Source organism: Anneissia japonica, unplaced genomic scaffold, assembly GCF_011630105.1.
Source record: "Anneissia japonica isolate Jap-2015-1 unplaced genomic scaffold, ASM1163010v1 scaffold287806_len661372_cov189, whole genome shotgun sequence".
Taxonomy (NCBI): Eukaryota; Metazoa; Echinodermata; class Crinoidea; order Comatulida; family Comatulidae; genus Anneissia; species Anneissia japonica.
Genome location: NW_022743067.1, coordinates 253,502 through 280,524, shown reverse-complemented (window position 1 = coordinate 280,524; position 27,023 = coordinate 253,502). Strand labels below are relative to the sequence as shown.

Sequence of the window (27,023 nt, the reverse complement as noted above, 5' to 3'; positions counted from 1 at the left end):
AAGTGTGTTGTTTTTTTTTTGTTTTTTTTAGTTTGTTACTTATGATTAATAAATGGTAAATGGAATATGCATGAAAGAATAATTACATTAGAGATATTCATGAACTTTCTAGTGACTTTCTAGCACTAAAATCCCACAGGCTCTTCTAGCATAACAGGAACAGTATTAGATATGTGCTTGTTTTTTTTTTTTTTTTAGTGTTATCTTTTGATTATGATAAATGGAATATGAATTACATTGGAAATATTCATGAAATCTTTAGCGAGATTGTAAAAAACCGCACAGGAATCCCATAGGTTGTTGTTTAACATTATCTTGGTTATCACAAACAGGCGCCAGACACTTCACTCCTCATAATCACTTTTCCTTAACCCAACACAAAGTAATTGAATCAAAATTTCAAATTCATAACCACCGTTAACATTAGCTATAATAAACACGGAGAAGAATGTCGTCTCCAGATATTATAAAGTACATTAACAGATAAATATTTCCATGAAGAGGATTTAGTAGTGAATTTACAACCCTCAAAGTAAGTGCTTTGTAATTATTCTCGATTAGACACGGCGACTTCGGAGGACTGTTGCTATTTCCTGTGGGAGAGGAAAGGGCCCCGGTTCTGGCATTGAAGCCGAAAGGTTTGTCAGAATAACCATTGTGGTGTACGGTATTAAGGTGTATGATCTCAACAGATAAGGCCCAGCCACCTCTCCCAGTTGGATAACAAATTCTTATCTTTGTAAACAGACTTCCTAAATCTACATAAATATATATGTTGCCTACAATATATTACTTCATCTATAATTTAGTCTTACTTGATTTAGTAATATACATTTGTTTTGCTTTTTAGATTATTGTTCTATTTACAGAGTTCATTTTTTCCCAAAGCTATGCACCAAAAAAAAAAAAACTACATTAATACAGATTATTAATAAAGGAAGAGACAGTAAAAATTTTAAAAATATAATAAAAAACCTTTTCTATATTTTCCTTTAAAATGAATATAATTTGAAAATCAGGTGTGGCAATTCCAAAGAACTTGGTTTATGTGGTAAATAGATTAAAGATAACTCTCCACCTATCAAGGAAGTGGGATTATCATCCTCATGAATATTCATTATATAATGGAATCATGCGCATATATAAAATATAGCTCATAATTCACTTTATATATGTTTATATATAGTATACCTAATGTATATTATATATATATTTAGTAATAAAACTTCTGTTTACAATAAATATAATTTATGATAAACTGTCATAAAATTTAATTAATTTGAACCAAGTGTTTAAAAAGCTATGGATAGCTTCTCTTCCAACCACAAACCTAAACCAACTCCTACACATTCAGCTCTCCCTCCAATTAAACACCACTTTTTAAACCAGGGTTCTAATGGTGTTTAGTAGCTGTGGTCTCTAATTAGAATAATAAAAATAAAAGACTTGGGACTACAGAAAAGTAGTCTTAAATTGAAGATAGTCTTTAATTGGAGGTGGTCTTCAATTAGAGGGAGACTGTATTCTTAATTTTATGGCCTGAAGATTCAGGAATTTATCAACAGGAATTGAACATTGCTGAGGCAAAAGAAAAATCCAAAATATTATGTATAGAAGGGAATATATATAGAGAGAAAAACACCACATTACAAATCAATTAACTCTGGGTGGTATTACTCAGACTCAATTCCACTACCCTAAGGATATAACTAAAGTTCATTCTATGTCAAGTCTTCATTAAATATCTGCTAGAGTTTTTTGTAAGCCAATATGGGTTGAGAAAAGATCTATCAACTGCTTGGTCTAGTTATCAAGAGGTGGACACTCACTCAGAGTGCGATACGCAGAGTTCAAAGTATCAAATATTGTACTTTCCGCTACTCTTGAATCAGGAACAAATGTAAACTCAAAATCAACCACTGTGGAGCTGTAGCTTGGGAGTTAAAAAGTTTTCTACCAATTAAAAAAAAAAAAACAAAAAAAAAACAACCTCTACCCCTTAAGCTTTACATATTACATGAGTTTAAGCCCCTTTCAGATAGATGTAATATTTTACACATTACAAGATTTTAAGCCCCTTTCAAGATAGATGTTGTCGCAATATTGCGGTAAGCATTCCGGCATAATAACTGGTCAATACCGGTCTTTGTTACTGCAATTTTGTGGTAATCTTATGCTTCTCTGTCTGAAAAAGGTTCCTATAGAATATTCGCGGTTTAGATACCACTGCGCAATTGTTTTCGACTTTATCCCTGTCTCTTATACACATCTCCGCTGAGGAGTTCTTAAAACGAGTAAGTTCAGTGAAAATAAAAAATTAGCTACAGTATCAGTCAATTACAGCCTTTAGCATAACACCAAAAGTAAAGTTGTAAATTTGAGACATACCTGTATCATACCAAATTGAGTTTTGTTATATGCCAGGTCAGTTTGTTATGTTCAAGAAAATGTGTATGAAACATTGGGTTTAAGTGTTTTGATAATATATTTCACAATCGCAAAGGTTCTGAGTTGATTTGCATATATTAACATGTTGACATCAACTGTAATCAAAAATGAACAAACATACAGTATTATTTTTGGATTTATACTTCCGGGTTCTTCCCTGAACTTCCAGGGTGAGAGTTCCATTTTCTGGTGAGTTAACATGAAATACAAGTAAAAACACAAAAGTACTATTTTAATCATCGGTGAAAAAAAAAATCCAGATTGCCAGAGAATATAATTATGTATCCTGGATTATGCCATAGTTACAGCTTGTATAAATGTTATAAATCTTAACATACAAGTTAAAATGCATTATCATTGTATGTTATCATATTTATTTATTATTTTTATACATTTATTTATATGTAATTATTTTCATTTAGTTATTTATTTTATTTTTATATTTTCCTTTCCCTTTCAATACAGTAAAAACACAAAAGTACTATTTTAATCATCGGTGAAAAAAAAAATCCAGATTGCCAGAGAATATAATTATGTATCCTGGATTATGCCATAGTTACAGCTTGTATAAATGTTATAAATCTTAACATACAAGTTAAAATGCATTATCATTGTATGTTATCATATTTATTTATTATTTTTATACATTTATTTATATGTAATTATTTTCATTTAGTTATTTATTTTATTTTTATATTTTCCTTTCCCATTCAATACAGTAAAAACACAAAAGTACTATTTTAATCATCGGTGAAAAAAAAATCCAGATTGCCAGAGAATATAATTATATATCCTGGATTGTGCAATAGTTAGAGTTTGTATGATAAATGTTATCGTAACGGAAATGTTAAAATGCATTATCATTGTATGTTATCATTTTATTTATTTATCATTTCTATCTATTTATTTTCATTTAGTTACTTATTTATTTTATATACACATTTTTCTTTCCCTTTTGACTGTGATATATATGACTCCTGTACATACACACTGAGTATACTCAACCGAGGTTATGCACAGTAACAGAAGATGATGATGAAAATATTCTTTGAAATAACTGCTTTGGTATAACTGGGTCAGGTGATCTAACAACAGTTTGCGATAAATATATAACAAACTACGACTTGGCCAACACTTTGCATAAAATGGTGGATGTCAATGGCAAAAGCTGAACCGATATTTACATATAATAATGTCTGATGAAGTCAAGCTTAGAGTCAGACGAATCTGTTAAAAAAAAGTGAGTTCGTATACTTGTTTTTATTTTTTTTAAAATATATTTTTAATTATATATTGAATATACAAAAACTAAGTAAAAAATTAAAATAATAAACTTACTGAATTTTTTTTATCTCATCACAGAGAGTATTATTAAATTTAAATAATTGCTATGAGAAAAATAGGTAAGGTATTCTACCATTAATTTAATATTCTTTTCTAAAAATATCTTAAAAAAACATAATAATAAAAAGGAAAATAGATTTGCTTGTTCATGAATTAATGAACATTGTAATTACCTAGTCTCGCCTTTGCCAATAAATGTTAATAAAAATTCAATAGTTATGTTAATAAACATAAATGCTAATAATCGACCTATATACCATAAGATTTTTGTCTGTAAGACGCAATAGACATCACTTTAGACTTAACTGATCCAACAAATTTAATGTCTTTAATGAAGTATAGTCAACTGCTTAAGATAAAGACTGGACAAACATTTTGTTACGTCTGATGGCCAAAGAGTATTGTATGCCTACAGGCTTATAAATTACCTTAATTTGAAATTAGATTTGAAAATGATATCAAATGTAACTAACATGATTTGAACATGTCGCATTCAAAAACTACTATTCTCCTAGATTAATATTACTACATGTATATACAATGAGACAATAAGCAACAAAATTTGTCCAATATTCCAAAATTTACCAATCCATTAAAATCATATTTTATTGTCACTTCATTACGGCCGTATAATTGCAATAACATCATGCAAACAAAATTTAATCAACATTCTGAAGAAAGATTTCATTATTTGCAACCGAGACGCTATGTTTTATTAATGGATAATAATCTCCAGTTTAAAAATAAGGCTATCAGAGTACCTAGGCAACAGCATGTTTTATTCGACTGCCCGTTCTAAGAGTAACAAGACGGAAGAAATGTATTCAATTTTCCACACGTACAAATGATGAATAAGGACACTAATCGTTAATATTGTTCTGTTTTGAGTAACTTAATTTTGAATAAACAATAATCATCATCAAACTGTTATAAAATTATTTTTACAAAAACTTAAGGTGAAGGACAATTCTAGGATTTCAAAAACAAGTGTAAAGCCGTGTCCACACTATCAACTTTTGTTGGACAAAAACATGTGACATGTCTAAATATGGTCATGATGACATCACATCATGACCATATATAGGCATATCATGACTATATATGGGCATACAATAATATTTTGTCAAAGAAATTTGATGGTCTGGACAGAGAAAGGTTGACATTGCTAGATACATTTTTAAAATATTATAATTGTATAAATTCAGATATTTGATATGGCATAATATCCTGAGAAAATCTTAGAATGTGTAGCAAATTACACAAACCAAACTTATATTACCGTAGATAAAATACAGTATACTGGTAAATAACGTAGGTACTACAAAATACACACAACTTTGTGAATTTCAAAACAAAATAATGACAAAAACATTTTGGTTAATGACAAAACCATTTTGGGTCCATCATATATATAGTAAGTATCTGTTAATTCGTAATTTTGGGAATGTAAGAAAAAAAATTAGGTATAGTAATTTAATACAGTAGGCATTTGAATGTATATCACAGACCAACTTGAAAGGCCTATGTTTTATTCTATTTTCAAAATTGCTAGATCCAAAATATTGACAGCATAGAATTTCCGTTCCAAAACTATGAATTAGGGTGGGCTTATATGGATATTGTTCTAAGGTCACTTAATAATCAATAGGACTGTTGACTGATTGTCTGTTACTTCAAGGTGAAATGAAATTAAAAAGTCTCACTCATAAATTGTATTTTAACCAAGTGGATGTCATCATAAATGGGTACCTAGGACCTCAAGGCATTAATGCTCTTGATCTATCATCTAAACAACTTTGTGCTCAGTGGGAATGATGTCTTTAAAGGGGCCATGTTCATGAATCAACACAAAACTAGCGAGTATAGCAAAACAAGAATCTTCTTTAAAACTATTACATGTGATCTGAAGATATTGTTTGGTGGTTATGATGGTAATATTTTAAGTTCCCAGATTTAAATATTACCATACTTTATACCAGATTTATATTTTGTTATAAAATGAAATACCATGCAGCTAAGTCTACATTGCACATTCAAATTTAATTTTTTGATGGGATAGAAAGTTTAAAAAATAAAAATACCTCTTGCATGATTTAAAACTTTCATTTACCCTGAGTGGGGAGGATCAGAAAACAAGGGGAGGAAATAGGGAATTCTCTCTTTCTGAGCTTGTAACATGGAAATCCTGATTGATGGATGAACTCTGATTTTAATCTAAATAAAAAAATAAAGAATCCTTTGAAAATCATTTATAGACACAAAACATAAACAGATACCAAGGACAGTGCTAATCAAAGAGAATAAAAAGATCTAGGCCTAATGTGTGATTATCAGCCAGGTAAGTCCATGTAATCCTCGGAATTATACTGGCTTAGCAAGTACCTGGCGCCATATGTTTCTACCCAATACCTTCCAAGCACCCATAAAATGCAGAGGCCCTATATCTGACAATCCCATGAAGCCAGTTTATGGCTCATCAGCTAAAACGATTCACTGACTAATTAATATCAAGGTACTCATCAGACAAATATGATTAAGCTTTAATTACCTTGTTGCTTTATATATAACAGTTAATCTACACAGACAATCCCAGGACAGCACTACCCAAATTTATTCAAAAAATTCTGCCAAGATTAGTTTTTAACATAAAATTAATAATATGCAAATTACATTTGTTACAGTTGCAGTCATAACATTTTTTAAATTTAAATACTATTTTTGATGCACTTGCAGATTATCATCAATGTACTTAAAAATTGGCGTCATCAAAAATCTACACGTTATATACTCACTCTTTATTTACTTGAATTAGAAGGAAATTGTTAATTGCCTAGAAATTACTTTGTGTCATGTTTAATTTCCTATCGTTTCCATGAATATTATAGTAAGGAAGATTTGCAAATTATGCTAAAACCACTTCACCATTTTTAAACAGAAGTTAAATTTTATAAATTACTTTAAAACAAGATTTACTAAGATGTTTAAATCAGTTCATTCACTGGTTTAAGGGGTTTCTTAGGGGTATGAGGTGCCTCGCATATACACAGAGCAATGCCTCAATGCCTATATTGCACATGCACAGTGTGTGGATCCTAGCCACATTTTTGGGGACGAAAATGAAGGCAATTGTTCAAATCCTCACCTGGGTTTATAGCCTCTCTTACTTAAGCCAACCCACAATTTCCTGCGGTGGACCCTGTTTACATAGACCACGAGGCCCAGTGAATTGACGTTTACTCCTTACAGGGTGATTCAGAAGTAATGGTAATCAGTTAACCAGTTTGTAGGTTTAATAGAAAGTGTGCCAGATTATTGCACATGTTGCTCCTCAAAAAAAATCTGCAGCTCCACCCAATCTATAAGCCTTCCCTGATATATTATTTCCGACACATGTTAGTTAATACTCCATGGACCATTTAACCTGATAATGCTTTGTAAATAGTACATGTGTTTTTCTATTGTGAATATTTAACAAAAATTAATCTTTACATCACTACAATCCATAATATATTAAAAAAATAATCTCTTCTCTTCTTTTTAATGTGTTCTGTCTTTCAACATATGTATTACAATTGTTTTCATTATTTGTGTTCCAGGCAGATAATAATGTGTAAACAAAAATCTACCATTTTAAAATTCTAATTAACCAAATAGAATAGATTATTCATTCAAATTTAAATCTTCATCATTTCTTGATAAATTCTAAATAAATTACTAAATAAATAGGTAATACCTATTTCCATATATATAAGTGGAAGTTGAGGGGCACAAGCAATGCAACTGCATAGAATAGCAATGACTGGAGGAAAGCTATCATGATGAACAGTACTACCATGGATTAATTACAGATTTTAATTGATAATGATAGTATACAGTATATGGACAAATTGTCTCTGAATCCAAATCCTTCATCCACACTCTTCAACATGTTCCAGTGATATAAAAAGTAGAGTTTGTATAGTAAAAATTCATCATTTTCATTTCAAGGCTGTCTGCTAATAGATGTTTTGACTTGTGTTCTGAGGCTATAGGCCTACTGTGAGATTGCATAATCAAATATGGCACAGCAATTTGGTTGTAATTCCCACAATCCTTAAGCTACTACTATACTTAATTGTATCTGTAGGCTTTGGACTTGGTCAATTGCTCATGACTCAATACTATGAATGCCATTACTATATTTATTCTAAAATATTCTAAATATTGTATTAACAAATAACGAAAAAAATGAATTAATTTCTGCATCACTAATATCATACTCTTATACTGCGCAAACAGAGATACAGGTCTCCTAATTAAAGACATCTCCAATTAAAGACCACTTTTTTGTGATCCCCAACATACATCTTTTATTATTCTAATTAGACTAAAAGTGCTAAAAACCATGGAAACCCCGGTCCCAAATGTGGTCTTTAATTGGAGGAACACCTGTATATTATTAAGTATGTAAATTACAGACAAATAATTTAATCTGAATATTAATGTTGGTATTTTATAATTAAAGACAAACTTTGAAAACATTTGCATATATTTTTTTTCAAAATTGACCTATTGGTAACAACATTCATATCAATTTTCAGAACATCCTGGCAATTTTTCTAGAATTTCATCATGCCCAGTTTAAACCTCATTCTTTTCCTGAAGTCAGTCATATTACTAACCATATTTAAAGTGATCAAATTTTCGGATAATTATTTTTGAAGTAATGAAAGCTTGAATTGTGAAATTCATCTAATAAATAATGCATAGCGTAACATTATTACATTATTTTCAATGAAAATGAACCCCATAGCAATGACACAGGCCTAAATATGTAGATGCATATGAAATTAATACTTAACCTACATTTATACAATGATACGGTACCATGATATTTTTCAGTTTGAAGTCAAATTTTGCTTTAATCAATAATTTAGTACCATGATATTGAAATTAAGTTTTACAGCACATAACACTAGTGACCTGATTCCTGGATAGAACCGGAGTTGGCGCCACTAATAGTTCATAAATATGAATAAGATATGCTAAGCCAAAAATAATTATAATAAAAATCGGTATATCAATACAAGTTGACTTAATTGTAATTTGGGTTACACAAAAGCAAAATAATATTAATATGATTATTATTTTTCATTTTAAAATGAATTCAAGCAATTTTATCTGGCTTCTATTAAACATCAGAGTGAGTATAAAATATTGTTTTAGATTCAAAAATAACTTAAAGATGTTCCATACCTCCATTCAGAAATGCTTTATTTCAAAACACTTATATGCCATTCATCAATTTACACATAAATATTAAAAATGAATTTACTCTTAAGTTGACTATATGTACCTTCGCCAAAAATTTGGGAACTTCTTTCTGTTGTCTATTGAAATGCAATTTCTTTATGTTTTGATAAAATAAAAATGTTTTCTAATTAAATTTACCTGATTGTCAAATTTTATTAACTTGAACTCATGGTTTTAATATGTATTTATATAATCATACTTTTATATTACCATTTATACAGTGGCGTATCTAGGGGGTGTGCACGTTCCCCCCTCAAAAAAATCACGATCAAGTAGTTAAATATCATCTACTGTATTAGCGTCCCTCAACTGATCATTGAGGGCCCCCACTTCACCTTCACGCCCCCCCCATCAGCACCCCAACTTCAAGACTTCTAGATATGCCACTGCATTTATAATTTAAAGTCATTTAAGTTTCTTTTAGATCACCCAAAATAATACGAAAATGTAATGAACATGCTAGTGCAGAAAGAGATTGGACTGATTTCCAAACTTTATTTTCTTATTTTAAAAAAAACCATAAGGATCTTTGAGACATGTATGCAACATGTACTTTATAAATGCACAGTATTATTTCTATCAGAATCACTTTTCTACAAGACAGGTATGATAGGTTATATAAGCTAAACATGTCTGGACACCAGGGACTAGATTTCTTGCCTTCTAAATTAACTTGGGGAGAAACTTAAGTGGAAACTTCCTGTGTTATGAATATTCAAATTTTTAAAACAGCCTTTCCAGCAAGCCTAGAATTATGGAAATCATTCAAGTCACAAGGCTATATTTCAGTCACATGTTATCTGTTGGCACAATATGAAGCTCAAAATTTATGAGCGGAAGTTAGAACTCTGTCCTTAATTCATTCTTTCCCCTCATTTTTATTCAGTCGTGATTTCCCTAATTTGGATAGCCGATGTTAAGTGTTATAATTTTCCCCTTTTCTAATATAAACACACCCATACTAAAAATCAGTAGGTTAACAGAAAAGGGAAATCGAACTAAATCATCCATGCATCCATCTATGCATATAAATACATTACAGAGAATTGTGAAAAAATTATCAAAATAAAATATGAAATTTGGTATTTTCAGAGACAAAGTGGAGACTCAGCTGACCTGGCACTGGAGCCCTATCCTCCCAACTTAATTTTTTTTTAATTTAAGAAAAAATTGGGAAAGAAAATTTAGTTTGTGAGTATATTTATGTTTTATATCAATGTTTTGGCAAGATTCTATAAACTTGCAAAATAGCTTATTAAATCATATTTTTAATCAGAAATCATGTTTGAAATACACATAGTAAGTCATGACAATAACAATTGGGTCACATAATTTACTCTGCTTAGTTTTACTAACTGCCCCTGTCAACATCTATCAACAAATACTGGTACTTTATTCAATGCAGTTATAGAAAACAACCACCTGGAACCGAACGCCCTGCACACTTTCAATTGTGACTGACTTTAATGGAATACAATTACAAAAAAGGTCAGGTTAGACACCTGTATATTGTCAATTTTCCTCGAAAATAAACATCAAATTTGAGGAGGTTCAAACGATAGAATACTGAAGTGGAAATCTGCGTTATATTATTAGGCAGTTGGAAATGGTAATGTTCAATAAAGATGTAAAGATCAACTTTTTGAAAGATTTTTTCGTACCTGTTCATCAGTGTGCACCAACCACAATACGGGTCACCAGCACCATTACCGACACCAAGACATTCGTTGCAGGTGGTATACTGCTCACATTCCTCTACTGGTACTTTGGTAATCTGTCAAGATAAAAAAATTTTATTAGGAAAATTGTTGTGATCTAACTTAAAATATACTTTGAAAACAGTTTCATATAACATTATGGTACTATTGCCTTCTAACATAGAAATAGTTTTAACTGAAAGAAATTTAAAACATTACAAATACCACAAAGTCTATGAGCACAAAATTCATACATCTTTATGAATTTTACCTTATTACAAAATTGCTCATCTTAAAAAAACTTCATGTAAATCAATATTATGCTACTACTAGATAGTATGCCTCTTTTTTAAAAAGAGACAATATTATTTTGTTTATTTATAATATGCCAATGTACATGCACTCTTGTATGTTTAAATAAATAAAGACCAAAAATAGCCGATCTCGCAGCTGTGCTGTATATGGAGTTTCTTCTCTGAAGGAATTCACCCTTTAACAAAGTTAGGAGGCACGCTAGGTTATGGGCTAACTGAAGAATGAAAACGAAACAAAAACAAAAACGCTGGTAAGTTTATACCTTGCACTGAAAAGGAATTCAATTCACTGGACGTCTGTGTAGGTGGTTAATGACACTGGGTGGAGAAAATGCCACGAGTATATTATGGGAAAAACATTTTTGTACATGGCACCAAACTGTTTTGATATAAATATAAATGCCTTTCTGAGTTTACAGAAAGGAAAATCATTTTGGATTGTTGAACAAAATGCTTAGGCCCTCTTTTGTATATGATTACTATAATAAGTAAATATTAACATGGATCATTAATTTTTCACGTCTTCAACTATCATGAAGAAATAATATTACTATACTTATAATACTGTCAGTCACATCTTTAATAAAACATAATTAAGGCCGATACCGCATAATGTGAGTCGTAATTAAAAGGGTTTGTTGCATGAACTAAACAAATAACATTAATGGTACATTAACCAATAATCTGCATTTAGCATGGTATGAAGTTACTGTTGCGTACAGAGTGCTGTTTAAATTCACAAGGCTGGTGAATAACCTACAGATTTACCTCTATTCAAGATAATTGGGGCATGGGAAGAGACGTGTTTTATTATATTTAAGTTGAGTTAGTTCTTTAAAAAACACACCACTGGCTAAAATAATGCTATTGAACATGTTTAAACCTCTATAAACATTTTAATCCTGCATATAATAAAAGAAATTTAGCCATCAATGAATTTTTACTGATGATGCATATATCTTAAAATAACACACTTATTAAATTAGTATTAAATTAGTACAAAATTGTTTCTTGTCCAAGTTTTTTTCCCCTACATATAAGGTGAAAGAGGCCCAGCCCTTTTCATTCTTGCATTCAGAACAGGGAAAAAACATTAATGGCCAAGTATTAAAACATCATGGGCTTAGAACATTAAAAAAGGACAAGTCATAGCCAAGTTTTAAAGAATTATGGCTTCACACAAGAACTTACCAGTTAAATGTAAAGCATTAATTATTTTTAAAAACAGCGAAAACGAGGCATACATAAGTCGCAAATCATTAGGACTGTATCTTAGCTGTGAACAGAGTATCATGGGATATAAATGCAGAAAAAACTTTTAGCAGGATTGACGTTACTCAGCAAGATCATCATCATTCACTAACATTTTTTTTTTTCAAAACACTTCTACATAAACAGTAAGACCTTGTTATAACCCATATCTCATATTAATTCATACACTTTAATATATATATTCCCTATATCATATTCATTACATTTGTCATACCATCATTGAATGTACAAAACAGCTAGGTCCTACACGACAGCAGATTATACACAGTATGGGGAAAACATCTATGTCTGCATATAAATCAAAAACTATGTTGTATATGTGGTAGACCACACTTTACATGACATTCTATTCTCCTGCCTGGATCATGTGTACATGCCCACGCTGTATCTGGTATGCATGCCTACGGTGCATTGTTGTATAGGAATTGCAAATTAGAGTAACCCATTTCTTAAGTGATTGATACTTTCTTACCATATTTTAAAAAAAATTGTAAACTATCAAATAAAAACCAAGCACATCTCTTGTCCCATTGATGTCCTTTTTGCTACGTTTTAGTCTTGTTCACATCTAACATATGTCGAGTTATATACAATACTATATTCTTGAAATAAGGTAAACTTGAGTATTCATTCACATTTTACTTTTTCTAGTTTATCTAGAGAAGCAGTAAGTAATGAAACTTTAAAAAATTAAGTGAAATAGAACATGATTGGTTTATGGTGACTGAATACAAGTCTTATTTGGACTGTTATCCTGACTATAATAATAATAATAATAATTATTATTATTATAATAGTCCAGGTAACACCTTCATCTGGATTTAATCCAGTGGTTCACATTAATCTTAGTCTAATTAATTGAAAAATAGTAATCCAGTTAACTATATTTAAGTTTCACATTAAACAAGCTTCAGCCAATTATGAGTACCAGTGCTTTTGTGTTAGACAAGGCCTAGTGCAGGACAAGGCTAATTTGGGAGAGGCGGAGGGGAGGGGAGAAGCCAGAAGAAGACCACATCATACCTTCTCAGACAGGAAACATGGTTTGTGTTTTATCACAAAGAATGGACTAATTCATGAACTTCAAAAAAAAAAAAAAAAAAAAAAAAAAAAAAAAAAAAAAAAAAAAAAAAAGCCATAATTCTCAAAAATTAAAATGTTTAATATGACCTCATGAACTGTATTGACCAATAACTGTCAACTACTGCTTGAATAGCTCTACTTTCGACAAAAGTGTTGCTTGTTTGCTTGCCATTCAGATGATATGGCTAATTATGTTCTGTGTGACCTTTCTCTGCCGAAAATAGGTCAGTCGGCTCAACCAATCACATGAAAGATAAACATAATATTTTAATTAAGATCTATATATCGGAATATCGTTAACAGTATTATATACATATTCTGTAAATTAATGAATAATTTTTTAATGATATGCAATCATATTATATTTCATGTCATTTGTATTATATTACAAATGATATGAAATGCAATAAGATAGAATTTATATACTATATGTTTAAATAAAAAAATATTTGATATTTTTTTTTTTAAATGAAAAAAAGTAATCCTAAAACTTAATTGTAATTGAAATATATAAATTAATATAGTTCATTACATTTCAATGCCACATCATTCAACTAAGTTAACATAATTATTTTACCACATATATAATTTTGTCTCTAATTACTAATTATCACACTACATGCGACCTTTGACCTGTCAGTAAAGATGATCGCAGACAGGAAATTTAACTTGTGTAGTTACATGCTTGGCTCACTAATTATCTATTTCAGAATGATTGCATACCGTAGTTCCTAAAGGAAATGTAGCAGTAAAAGCAAAATAAACTTTCTAGTGAAACAAATTAAGACGAGTGAAGCAAGATGTATACGAGTGAAGCAAGATGTATACGAGTGAAGCAAGATGTTGTATACAAGTAGTACATAGTCTCTTCAAACCTCTAGGCCTACTTGAAAATGTCCTCAATGCATTAGCTTTTATCATGGCAAAATAAAATACAGCAAATTAAACCTAAAAGTAATTCCTACCCTATATTTATTCTTTGAATACTTCATTCGTGTAGCAAAAATCAAATCTAAATACAGCAAACTTGACAGATTTTAAGAAATTAAACAGAGAATTTATTTATATTTATCTTAGTCTAAGAATATACCATCTGGATTGCATGATGAATAATTAGAATATTAAGAATGTAAATGCAAGCTCCTAAAAAAAGTTAGGCACTGTAGGGCAACATGGTTTAACTGTTGACTAATGTCGGGCACACACTACACGGAAAAACACAACGTGACGAGTTGCGTTAAACGCATTGTTTTTAGTGACGATCTGCTCAGATTGCCCCCCACAATCAGCAGACGGTGTTGTGTCGTTATTCAATCACAGAGAGCTACGATGGGTTTAGCGGTCTACAGTGGTACGACTGTCATGAGATGCCTGTGCCCAGCTATATAATAAACATCATCCTGTCCTGGATTATCTCTGACTATCTTCTGTCACTTCCCATCCCCCTCCCATCCTATCCCTACTACCCAGAACCCTAAACAATATTAAACAAATATGGTATAATTAGAAATTTTCTATGAATTAACTTCAGTAAAACAATGTATATTATTAATATTCTAGGAGACATTTCTGTCATCCTCATTACAGCTATGAAGTCTACAGATACATGTACAATATTTGTTTTCGGCTATCTTTTTCAGTTACAAATTAAGCTGTTATTTCTAATGCTAAATTTAATTAAAGCCAAACATATCTTAATGTATTATTAATTTGATAGTTGGTTTACTGTAGTTTCAGAGTTGTTCTTAGGCACACAATTATTCCAGCACTAGGAAGTTAGCTTATTAAAGTGATATATTATACACATAAGTATTAGGTTGTTCACATAATGAATAGACCTTTTTGCATAAGAATAACTCAAAAGCTAGGAGGTAGGCCTGATATTACTTAATTCAGAATTCCGAACATACAATATGCATTCACATAAACCCACAAAAACCCTGAGGACGACACAAGTCTGAAGGCTTATTTCCATTGTGATTCTCACATGAAAAAGCTTCTTATAATTTCATACACAAAGGTGAGTTCATACCCAGGTCAGTATGGTGGACTGCTACATTCTCCACCATTGTCATTATTGATACAAGTTTTGACCATGAGTCAGTATTAATTGATACTTTCTGGCCACCTACATTGCAAGCCTGTAATTAGTCTCAAGTTGTCATTACCTTACACTGTTTCTTTGGCATTTACTAATGGTTTTCTCAAGCATCTAAAGAAATCCTGTTTACGGCGTTTGCCTGTAGGGAGCTCATTTCCGAGGAAACAACTTTTAAAAGGCCAGGAACTGTTATAATATCCTGCAAAAACCACCTTTATATATCAATACAATAAAGAATTTCTACTATTTGTAACATTGGCATTTGACGTTTAGTGAAAGTATTGTTACGGATTTTTGAATGAACAGCAATTAATTACAGCTTATGCTGGCTTCTACAGTAACTCATATTATGTTAATGTCCCGAAATAACACAGCATAGTTTCCCCATTTTTATCCTTATGTAAATGGGTTTACTCTACATGAGTGTTATATGACATCACTCTCACCATATGGGCTTATCACACATATTTTCCACATAGAATATTACAGTGTGCCGCCAAATTGAAAAAATTGAGCATCCACAACATGCAAAAATGGTTGTAAGTATTTAGGTTAGAATAGATACAATTAAGTTCCTGCAATCTTCCACACCAAAGGAGTTTATTTGTGGGAATATTTACTTGCAAAAAAGACACTGCTCATTATCCCCATTATAATCATAAGAAAATAAAATTTACATTGCCATAGTTAAAGTCAACATATGTTAAGTATATTTCATATTGAATTTTGGCTCGCCAAATACCACAAAAAGCCAAGGCTTAGTACGGTGGGCTAACAGCTTATTTCCTACGTTCAGATATGAATATGGGACTACATTTACCTCTTACATACATTTTACTGCTACCTGTATTACATATCATGATAAACTTATATTATTGTTATTTAAAATAGATTTTTAATTATATAGTATTTTTCACTGTATATCCGTACATCTGCTCCTAAGTAAAAATATGAATGTGGAAGGCTAATCCTAGGATATGACATTAGAAATGACCTTAAATCACAGTTTAGATCTAAACTGTACATACAAATCAGAGATTCAGCTGCCTATTCTATCATTTAAAATACCATCTTTCTTTGTATATCTTTTTTTCTTATCCTATTTAATATAAAAAATTAGAGCAACAGATTTTGCCAGATCGCATACTAATTTTTCTTTACCATTTAACCTTGAATATATCCTGAACTATTAATTTATGACTTAGATAAGCACACCCTTACCACAATGGTCAGCTTATCATGTTATAATCTATAAAATGCTAAGACATCAACATTTACAAAACTTTGGCTGATTCAAGAGTACAATTCATACTCCAACTATTGAAATGCACGGCAACGTATACTTGGAATATGTATTAAAAATTCTTATCTGAGATCAATCAGTGGAAATCTTTTTATGGATGATTCACTCTTTAAATGCTGGAAAAATAATTCTTACTTGTTAAAAAAAATTATTGATCAACTTTTTACATACTCGGTTGACTGTCGGATAGTTGATCAAATTTATTTTTAATTTACCCTTGGCATATGACCGTTTTTGTTCCATAATCTGGTTTGATAAGAGTTTATGGATTTGAGTTATACAATATTTGATGATATAATAAACATCTCAATTATAATAATTGTACTATTTTTATAATTGCACAGATAGCTCTACCAGCATTATGATAACCTATTACTTAGAGACTAAGACTTTTAAAGACCACAAAACTATCTTTGTGCCAAAAGTAGGTCTAATGTAAAGACTGGATCAGGGTTACTAACAAAACACTCTCATTTTGCTATATTGAGCTCTGTCTATACAATCAAGTTTTATGTTAAAAATTCATGTGATTCACCCATATATGGATGTAATATGACATCATGCACATATATGGTAGTGATTTTTGCAGGCTTCCCATGTCTTTAAGGATGATAACCCCTTTCCAGAATTGTTACAGTTTTTCCCAGAAAAAAAAAATAGAATTTTCATTCTGAATATTAAAATTAGCTCTTAAGTGAACATCTTTGAAAATTAAACTTGTATTTTTAAACAACTCCATGCCTTCACCTAAGTTAAATAAATCCTGAAAATTACTTATTTTGCCTATTGTTTGCCACTTACAAAAAGCGGACTACTATATATAAATTATTATAAACAGTTTTTGGTAACGGCTTGGACACGCGTTGAATTGACATGTCATATGTATAGTTTAATAAACCAAAAAAGTACTTAGAAATTTCACTTCAACAAATGAAAAATTACAGAAATTTAACTTCGCCAAACTGGGACCGCTATAGTGAAACTATATGGCATCAACACGTTCATATATTAGCAAATCACATATATCTGTCATATTGATAGTGTGATCAGGGCATTGCTCCTCCCATTCTCACATAAGAAATGTCCAACATTCGGTGTAATGAAGTTACTACAGTTTCAACCACCTCCCTAGTTGAGCAAACGATAATTCAACAACAACAATTTGAATGCAGACCCAAATATGGCATGCTTGACCTATAGGAGAGACTGACCCACATTCTCACTTCCTATTCAATCCTTATACTAACACTAACAATTAATAATAGAAACAATATCAATAATAATAATGATTATTATAGCTTTAATATACAATCAGTTTGTCTCAAGGTTAAGATGCAAGATATAAAAATAGAAACATCCAAATGTTGAAATGCATTTATTCTTATATTTTCTGTTTGTTTTTATTTTATATGCTCAATCACAGAATATAAACACAAACAAATACAACAATGAGAAAAAAGATTAAAAGAAAATCAACATCACCATAATGCATTTAGAAAAATACATCAAAAGCTATTTACAACATTATTAAAAATTTGATGGCACAAAAATTTATTAATAAAAAGAAGTTATTAAAAATTTAATATTTAAGGGGAAAAAAACAGACAACAGAAAAAAAAGGGACATCACTCCACTAAGGTCAAATGATCCACTTACCCAGCGCTAACAAAACTACAGTATGCAATATGGGGGTAGGGACATACTACACTAAGGCTTATAAATCTATTGGTTGATTGATTAATGTTAAATAAATATTAAAGATCTGTGTTGAGATTTATGCAATAATTTTTAAACAATTTACTTCAATTTGGGTACTCATTGGTTGATAATTAGTGTTTACAGTTTAAGGAATTCAAATGTTTTAACTGAATTTTTTAGGGGTATTTTCCAGCGTTTACCAGACAGGTAAACAATGGGCTACAGCCAAGTAATGTATTATCATAATGCATTGTATTGATTACTAACAATAAATAATCTTTAATGGTTTGCAAGTGATAACACGCTCTACTTTTTTGTCTAAAAAAAACACCAGAACTTTAATAATTCTTTATGACGGAAGTAACTTAGTACAATATTATAGCCTAATAAAAATTTTCTGGCAAACAAACAAGACAATACTTGACAATCAGAGATGAGTTTGAAATGTTGCCCTAGATTCCCGGGGTAATGAGGCATAGAACGTCTTCTAAATACGGATGGATGATTCGCGACTGCTGGTGTCGGAGTCTTCACAGACATCATTATTGTCTTCATTAGCTATCAACAACAAGTTTGTATTAGATCAAAACCATCATAATATTTGTTAATAGTTTCAGAATAATATGATCAAATTAAAAGACCGAAGCATCAAGAACTTTGACGTTGATAGGTTAGTTTTAAGTTAATGAAGATGGCGCCACAGATTAGGATCAATAGTGCATTTCTATCACTATCATAAGGTTGTTATATATGAAAAAAAATATGGGTAGATGTTACACAAAGCTATTATTCTAACTACAACTTTCACAGCTTTCTCACACTATTATTATTCAATGGTCTGAGAGGCATCAGTATACAGGATGTCCTGTCCATAAAAGACACAAATTTTCTGGGCAGGACAAACACATTATCGATAAATAAAGGACATCCATTTTTCTAATCATTTCCCCCAACTCTGAATACAAAATATAAGCTAGGGGAGGGGATAACAATACATACGTAATATTTTTGTCAATCATTTATCCCATCCATTCATTCATCTCTCTACTCATTTAATTTTACTTCACCTCATCAAACATCATAAATGTCGACAACACTGCAGCAAGGTAGTGTATAAATAATACTATTAACAATTGAAATGGTAGAACAGCTGTTGTATATACATAAAATCCATAATATAACATTAACATATCATAATAGTATAATGTTAGCATTAATTGCAGAAATGAAAAGAAACAAATAAATATGTAACAAAACAACTGAACTTATATGACAGATATTGCATGTGTGTTTTTGTTTTTCAAATAAATAAAAAAAACAAAAGATGATACTATAATTGATTGAAAATCAAATTACAAGAGGTAAGTTGATTGACAAGGTCACCCTTAGGTCATGACCATGACCTGCGCAGGAATCCAGACACATCCTATGTACTGTGCAGAGCAAAAATAATTTCTTGGCAATTTACCAGTCCACTGAATCTAAGGATTGACCACCAAGAATCACAAACTCCTTTTTCTTTATCAACTTATAAATATAACCTACAAACAGCATGTAATGTCTAGATGGTTTTTTTTTTCGTTTTTTTTTTTTTCATATTATTCATAATTACATTGTCTTTATGCATTTAATATTTACCTAATTAGCTAATGTTCTCTGATACTGATATTGACCTCTATTTGCACTTGGCTTTTCTAAACCTAATTTATACAGTTTATATATCCCTTTCATACTTGAATTACTTGTAATTATTGTATTTATTTACTATGTTATCATAATATTATTGTGTACTTTAGTTTCAGAATTTATTTATTTACTATGTTATCATAATATTATTGTGTACTTTAGTTTCAGAATATATTTCATATTCAATTGTAATAAGAACTTTTACTGCATGGAAAAATGTGTGAGTGCTATATATTCAAACATGCAACTCCGACAAAACCAAACACCAAGTCAGACACAAATAACGCTAGACGTGAATATTGTGGCCATACTTTTTAAGCAACCAATGTGATGTTAAACCAGAAATAGCTGGTGGCTGCCTGGACAGACGCATGATGGGTAATTTCTATAGTCACACAAACCACATGATTAACCCACCTTGTTTGACCCAACCTGTCTGAAGATGATGTAGTCTGCATTCTTGTAATCATATCTTACAATGTACCTTTCAGTTCCCATAGGGATTTAATATCATATTCATTGTAACCCTATTAGGAATTTAACCATTGATCTTTGAACAACAGAAAGTGTTTTCAATTCCTGCCTCAATTTGTTGAATACATCGGGTGGAACCAGTGGTCCTAAGACAGAGTTTCAGGTCAATCTAAGGTCAAATAATAAAGTTAGTCCTATCATGCATTTCAACACATGCACAAGCACTGTTATCTGCCAATTTTAGCTAATGAAAACAATTAACTAGACTTTCATTTGAACATTATTTGCAATAATTGTAATACATACAGGACATCCATTATGATAAAGCTAAATATAGTTTTAGATTCATATGACAATAATATCTAACGTTCATATTCTGCTTAAATGTACAACCTCTTGATTTGAAGGACTGCTTAAGAGTCACTTCTGCTATAGACTTTAAGCTAAAATTTGATATAATATATTTTTTTCCTTTTTTCCCCCCTCTGTATTTTTGGCTGATTTTTCAAAAGCTTACACAAGCCAAAAACAATTAGGCATAAATCAAAACATAATTGAAAGCAATGAGCATCAATAATATGTACCAAGGTTACACGACTACGATTGGAGGCCTTTTTTGGAAACAAAAAAAAACAGGGCATTTTACTATTTCTCAAAAAAAAAAAAAAAAAAAGCAGAGAAACTTATTTTCAGTTTAATTTGGCCTTATAAAAAAAGAAACAGCTGTATCCAGTTTTACTGACACCATTGCTGTTCAATCTGAACTTGTTTACATCCAGCCACGGACATAATCTCTTTACTTTTCACAGTGCAAAGTTATCTGACAGGTTCATCCCGAATGCATCATTTTATCAGCGTATTTATTTCCATTAGTAGATTGAAATGAATGTAGCTGGTATTTATATGTTGAAGATAACAATGACAAATACAGAGACATTCCAAAAGTGAAAATCCTAAAAGGTTTAATGCGAAGTAACATCCGGGAATATATTTTTCGGGATAAGGTAGATTATTGGGTAAATCTATTATTAGAAACTGAAAAACAAGTGTTTACATCGAAAAGTAATAAATACTAAAACCATTTGAACGTGCACTGGGAATGTAATTTTGAAACAAATATAGTTTTATGAAAGTATTTTGAACTGCATGATCCATGCGTTAAATCAGGAATTATCAATTTTGATGGTCTAACATACCAATTCACGACTAACAGATGTATGAAAACTACTGTGTTATTGTTTTATCATGTACATCTTGTACATTGTTTCATCTTGTACATCATATACTACTTCTTTCGACTGTCTCCGTTTTTGTCTCTATGTGATATTTTCTATGTGATATTTTAGGACCCAGCTGGAAACACACAGGCTATCCTGGCATATATATCTATTTTTTAATGTCAATTTTTATAAGTGGTATATACGATGTTCAAGGTATACTAAAAAATGTTCAATATATATTATTTTTAAGATAATTTTTTTCTTATTTTTTATGTTTTTTTATAATTATTATTCGTGTACAATTTTTCTGAATTGTGGTTTTTTTAAATAATTTTTTAATGACATTTTTAGCAATTGTGTCTATATTTGTATATATTTTCGTATTACTGTATTTTAATGTTTATTATGCCAAATAAAATGAAAAGAAAAACCTGTTATGTAACCCAGGCACTGCATTAACAATCCTAAGCTCTGTGCACACTATCAAATTTGATGCAACAAATGTGTGATGTGCCCATATATGGGCATGCATCCAAATATGGGCATTTTGAAACTATTTGTCAAATAAATTTGATAGTGTGGACAAAGTTTAGGCCTAAAATATTAACTACCGAAAGCTTGTCAGGTAATTCTATTAACAGGCCTAAAATACACACTTCTGTTTATAATAATAGTTGTATTTTCTTCTATAATGCTAAAATACACTTGTAATATTATTATCATAATCCATTTCTATTTTTCTATCTGTCAAACATTAATATAATTATAATAATCTTTTATATTTATTAACTTTCATGGCAATGAATTATATACCTTTGGCAAAACATAATTTTAAATATTTTGATATCTAAATATTTTTTAACCATTACCACCAACTATAATGAAGATAATGCCAATGAAATGCATTCTATTCTGAGTAGTATTTCAACCTATGAAATGTATAATGGATATTTACCCAACTAAGGATAGGCCTCTGTTTACCATGCACTTTACTCTATTCAGATGCCAGTCAAAAATTACATAACAAACATCAGGGTATTATATGGCTGGGAGTAGCCAGAACTTAGTTTGCAAGCACGTTCAGCCATTTTCAGACACGAGCTACGTTACTGCAATATTGTGAGAATATTCCTAACAATGTCTTCTCTATGAATAGGTCAGAACTAACCAAAGCCGCAATATTCTACCAAAGACTCTTTAACTGTGTGAGGATCCATTCATAGAAGTGCATTATATTTAAACAATTACAGCAATAGTTAGTTGGTATAAATAGTTCATGTCGGTAAGTGTAACAGTATAATTACTGCAATATTGCCAGAACCTCTACCTGAAAATGGCTTTTGTCAACTATACAAAAACATGTTGAACTTATTCAGGATTGTATCTCTCTCGTTACTACTAAATTCATCACAATCCATAAATTATTCAAATCTAGCATGGATATTGAATTAACTTTTGAAGCTATCGCATTTTCAAAAGTAAAACCCTACAGATGGTAGTTTAACAGTCTGCAGAACATGAGATGGAAACTCATACTCAAGGTTTTAGTCTCTGTACGCCTGCTCTCAACAAACACGTTCTAGAAGGTGGCGTATGCGTTATTAGCATTAGGGCTCATGTGCGTTAGTGTAATCAGGTGTATTATGACTGGCGCGTATCATGCCTAACACACCTGCAGTACATTTCCTGGCTACAGTGCAAATGAAGTTCTTTGTATACGGTTGGCTAGATTGTTCGACAACATTTTTGTAACCGTCAACATTGAAGACTTTCAATTAAAGCTAATGGGCTTCACTAGACTATAATGGAGGGTTAGTTATTAATATTGATTACAAATTTAGAATATTTTTTTTAAATAATTAACTAACCAGACGACATGCTCACAATAAACTGACCTCCAACTGTCATCAGTGTGTCAATTTTATTCAACTTTTTATTTTCTGTCCTGTTTTGTGAGTGGGTCCTTATGACCTATACTCATTTATGAATAAATATTAAACATACGAAAGATTGATGAGTCCCACCGCATGAAGTTATTTACACCTGTCAACTAATATTATTATAATACTGACAATAATAATGATATTATGAGGATGATGTTGATGATAAGATGATGACATTGGTGATGATATGATGATGATGATGATAATGATGTTATCATGACGATGATTATGGTATGGTGATGACATTGATCATGGTATCATGATGGCGATAACAATCCTGAAGATCATCATGACGACAATGATGATAATGAATGTGGATGAATAAGGAATATCTTATGCTACTGTCAACATGAAAAACATAATATAATGACTCTTAAGCTATATTGTTCTAATTATTGGCAACGAGGTCAGGGTTACTTTGCAACAAATATTATTATCTATATATTAATTCTGCTAATCGCCACCACGTAACTTCACCTATCTTGTCTGAATCCACTGGCAGGAATGTGCTCATATCTCATACACTGGGGCTTCTATATGTCACAACCACATTCCGCTACTTTTCAAAGCTGGATATTGGATAACAACGAAAAAAACAGCAAAAAACCACCAAAAATCGGTACCTCTTTCGCCATGTTTTGCAAGTTTCTTACGTCACATAAACACTACAGTATCTCCTCTGTTTTGTACCCCACAGCTCGCATCAACAAAATATCACCTAATACGCCTTTTTCATGCTGCTGTAGACATCTTCGGTCGAGACAAACAGTGCTGAGCAGTGAAGCACAACCAACAGAAAAAACATAGCATTTCCGCCATATTTTCGGAGGTTAAGTTACAGTACTTGACAACAATTCCTCACAAGGACAATTCAGCAACAAGACACTCACCCAAAATGTGGTCTACATAGAGGTGATTTAAAACAATTATGACAAGGTAACCAAAACATTCTCAATGATGGCCTGCTCAACTCCCCATAGCACTCAACTGTAATAAATGCCTCATCCACCTTCCTTCACTCAACTAACACAGTGCGGAGCACGGGTATATGCTAGTGCCTATTATTAATCTATTACCAAATAATTACAAAATTAAAACTTACCTGCTGTTGGGTTATCATATAAATTGAGGCAGCGTCGGTACTAAAAACTAGTCCATTCCTTATTACTTCTTTTCCTGCATCTATTGTCAGTTTCTCATATTTTTGTGCGGCAGTTTCCGAATTCAATCGCAGCTAAAATCATAGAAAATTGTGAATTTTTTTATGTAGGTAAATATATACAGAAAAATTATTTTAATGGTTGATAACCAGTTCATTTTCCCTCAAGAAACATATCACTCATAAAAATTTCAACTTTGAAGTGTGCTGAAATAGATTTTTGCACTTGTTTACAATCTCAAAATATGGGGTGTACAACAAAATTTCACTGAAAATGTGGCCGGAACAGTGGTATATATTCAGGCTCTCAATAGCAAGATCGGGGGTTTGAATCCCATGCTGTTCAAACTAATATGAGTTCTTAGATCTCAGTTAGATGTGACCCAGGCATTTGTGTATGTTTGATTTATATTACCAGGTATTAACTGAAACATGATACCACAAATTTATTGAATCAATAATTTAAAGAATATGGATAGGGCCTACAAATGGTAGAAATAGTTTAAATCAAACAAATTGTTATGCAAATTGTTGAAAAAAAAGAAACAAATGTCATAAAAAAAAAGCAATTTACCTTTGTGAGGCTGCCCTCATCATTACCAAGGAAAATTACACTTTCTTGTACCTCATCAATATATTGAAAAACAACTGATGTGTAAAGCGTACCATCTTCCTGGTATATGGCATCGTCTATGATTGGAGCATTTCCCCCAAGATCAGGTATTTGATCCAGGTCATGGCAGTACGGTACCTGCTGTGACTGTAGGTATTCAGTCTAGAAAATTAGAGAATTTAATATCTAAATCTAGTATTTTTTTATCTTGCATATATCTTCTACCACAAATTTCTAAACTTTAGTTCAAAATAATGTATCTTGCTATGAGAAAATTATTGATAGTTATTCAGAAAAACATGAAATAAAGAATGCTGACAAGTTCCTTAGAAAAGAATTGACTTAGAAGTACAGAAGAACCCCTCCTTTGGGACATCCCTATTAAGGGACACTTCCGTGAAACGAGGGAAAATATATCTTTTTGCACTTCGGCCAACCCCTATTAAGGGGACATCCCTATAGAGTACCCCAGTTGTGTCGTCACAACACCAAGTCGCGCCCTCTGTTGTCAACCAGACGTTGGTTACCTTCATTACGCCTAAATGACTTTATAGGCTTTCTGGAATAGGCATTTTAAAACCTAATATTTTACCATCAAAATGTATTAAAAACACAAAAGCTCCCATTATAGTTATCGAACACACATTTAATCATCAATTAAAACTTACAAAGAAAAATTAAGATAAACATTTTAATAATTACATTACAAATTGGGATCAATGGTTTGTCAGTGGAGACAATGGGTCTGATTGAACTTATTTTGTGTTGCCGATAGCAACGGAGTAGTAACACGTGGTATTGTGACGTAACACTGTAGTACTCTATTAAGGGAACAGAGGCACTTTCTGAAAGTGCCATATGATCAAATAATCCCTATTAAGGGGACACTGAACTTTGTTTCATTGTATCAACTACAGCAGCCTCAAAATAAGAACAACTCATTCAACTTTATATTTTACCCCTTCTGAGCAATAAACCAAAAATGTTTTCCCCTGAATCCTTAGAGTGAACATCGGTAGAGCCCTACTGCGTGTTTACTTTGTATATACCAATCTTGTCAACTTTGTTCCTTATCCATGTGGATTTATTTTTCTTTGTTTTTCATGTACTTGTGCATAGGATACTAATTGCTGCGAAGCAGCCAATTCATATTCTTGACAGCAATTTGACCCCTGAAAGGTCATTGTTTGTCAAAAAACAACGGCCTAAGACGACTGAGAAGCAGAGTTTCCTTCTTTCGTTCTGCCGGGTAAAATCAATTACTTTAGGCGACGTTTGTAGACTAACCAACACGTACCAACGTCTGCATGTCGCGCTAGCCTTATCCTACTCTAGGCCTAGACTAGCTAGGAGATGTGTATAAGAGACAGACGTTA

General features: G+C 31.3%; 1 protein-coding gene across 1 annotated transcript in view; it reads right to left on the bottom strand.

The window, feature by feature from the left end:
- LOC117119335 (plexin-A4-like) overlaps positions 1 to 27,023 on the bottom strand; it is a 90,697-nt gene that overhangs the window by 61,962 nt on the left and 1,712 nt on the right. Inside the window, exons 2-4 of the mRNA XM_033264122.1 lie at positions 25,609 to 25,809; positions 24,978 to 25,109; positions 10,746 to 10,858 (exon numbers count right to left, since the gene is read on the bottom strand). Of these exons, the coding sequence (XP_033120013.1) occupies positions 10,746 to 10,858; positions 24,978 to 25,109; positions 25,609 to 25,809 (446 nt within the window). The remainder of the gene's footprint in view (positions 1 to 10,745; positions 10,859 to 24,977; positions 25,110 to 25,608; positions 25,810 to 27,023) is intronic.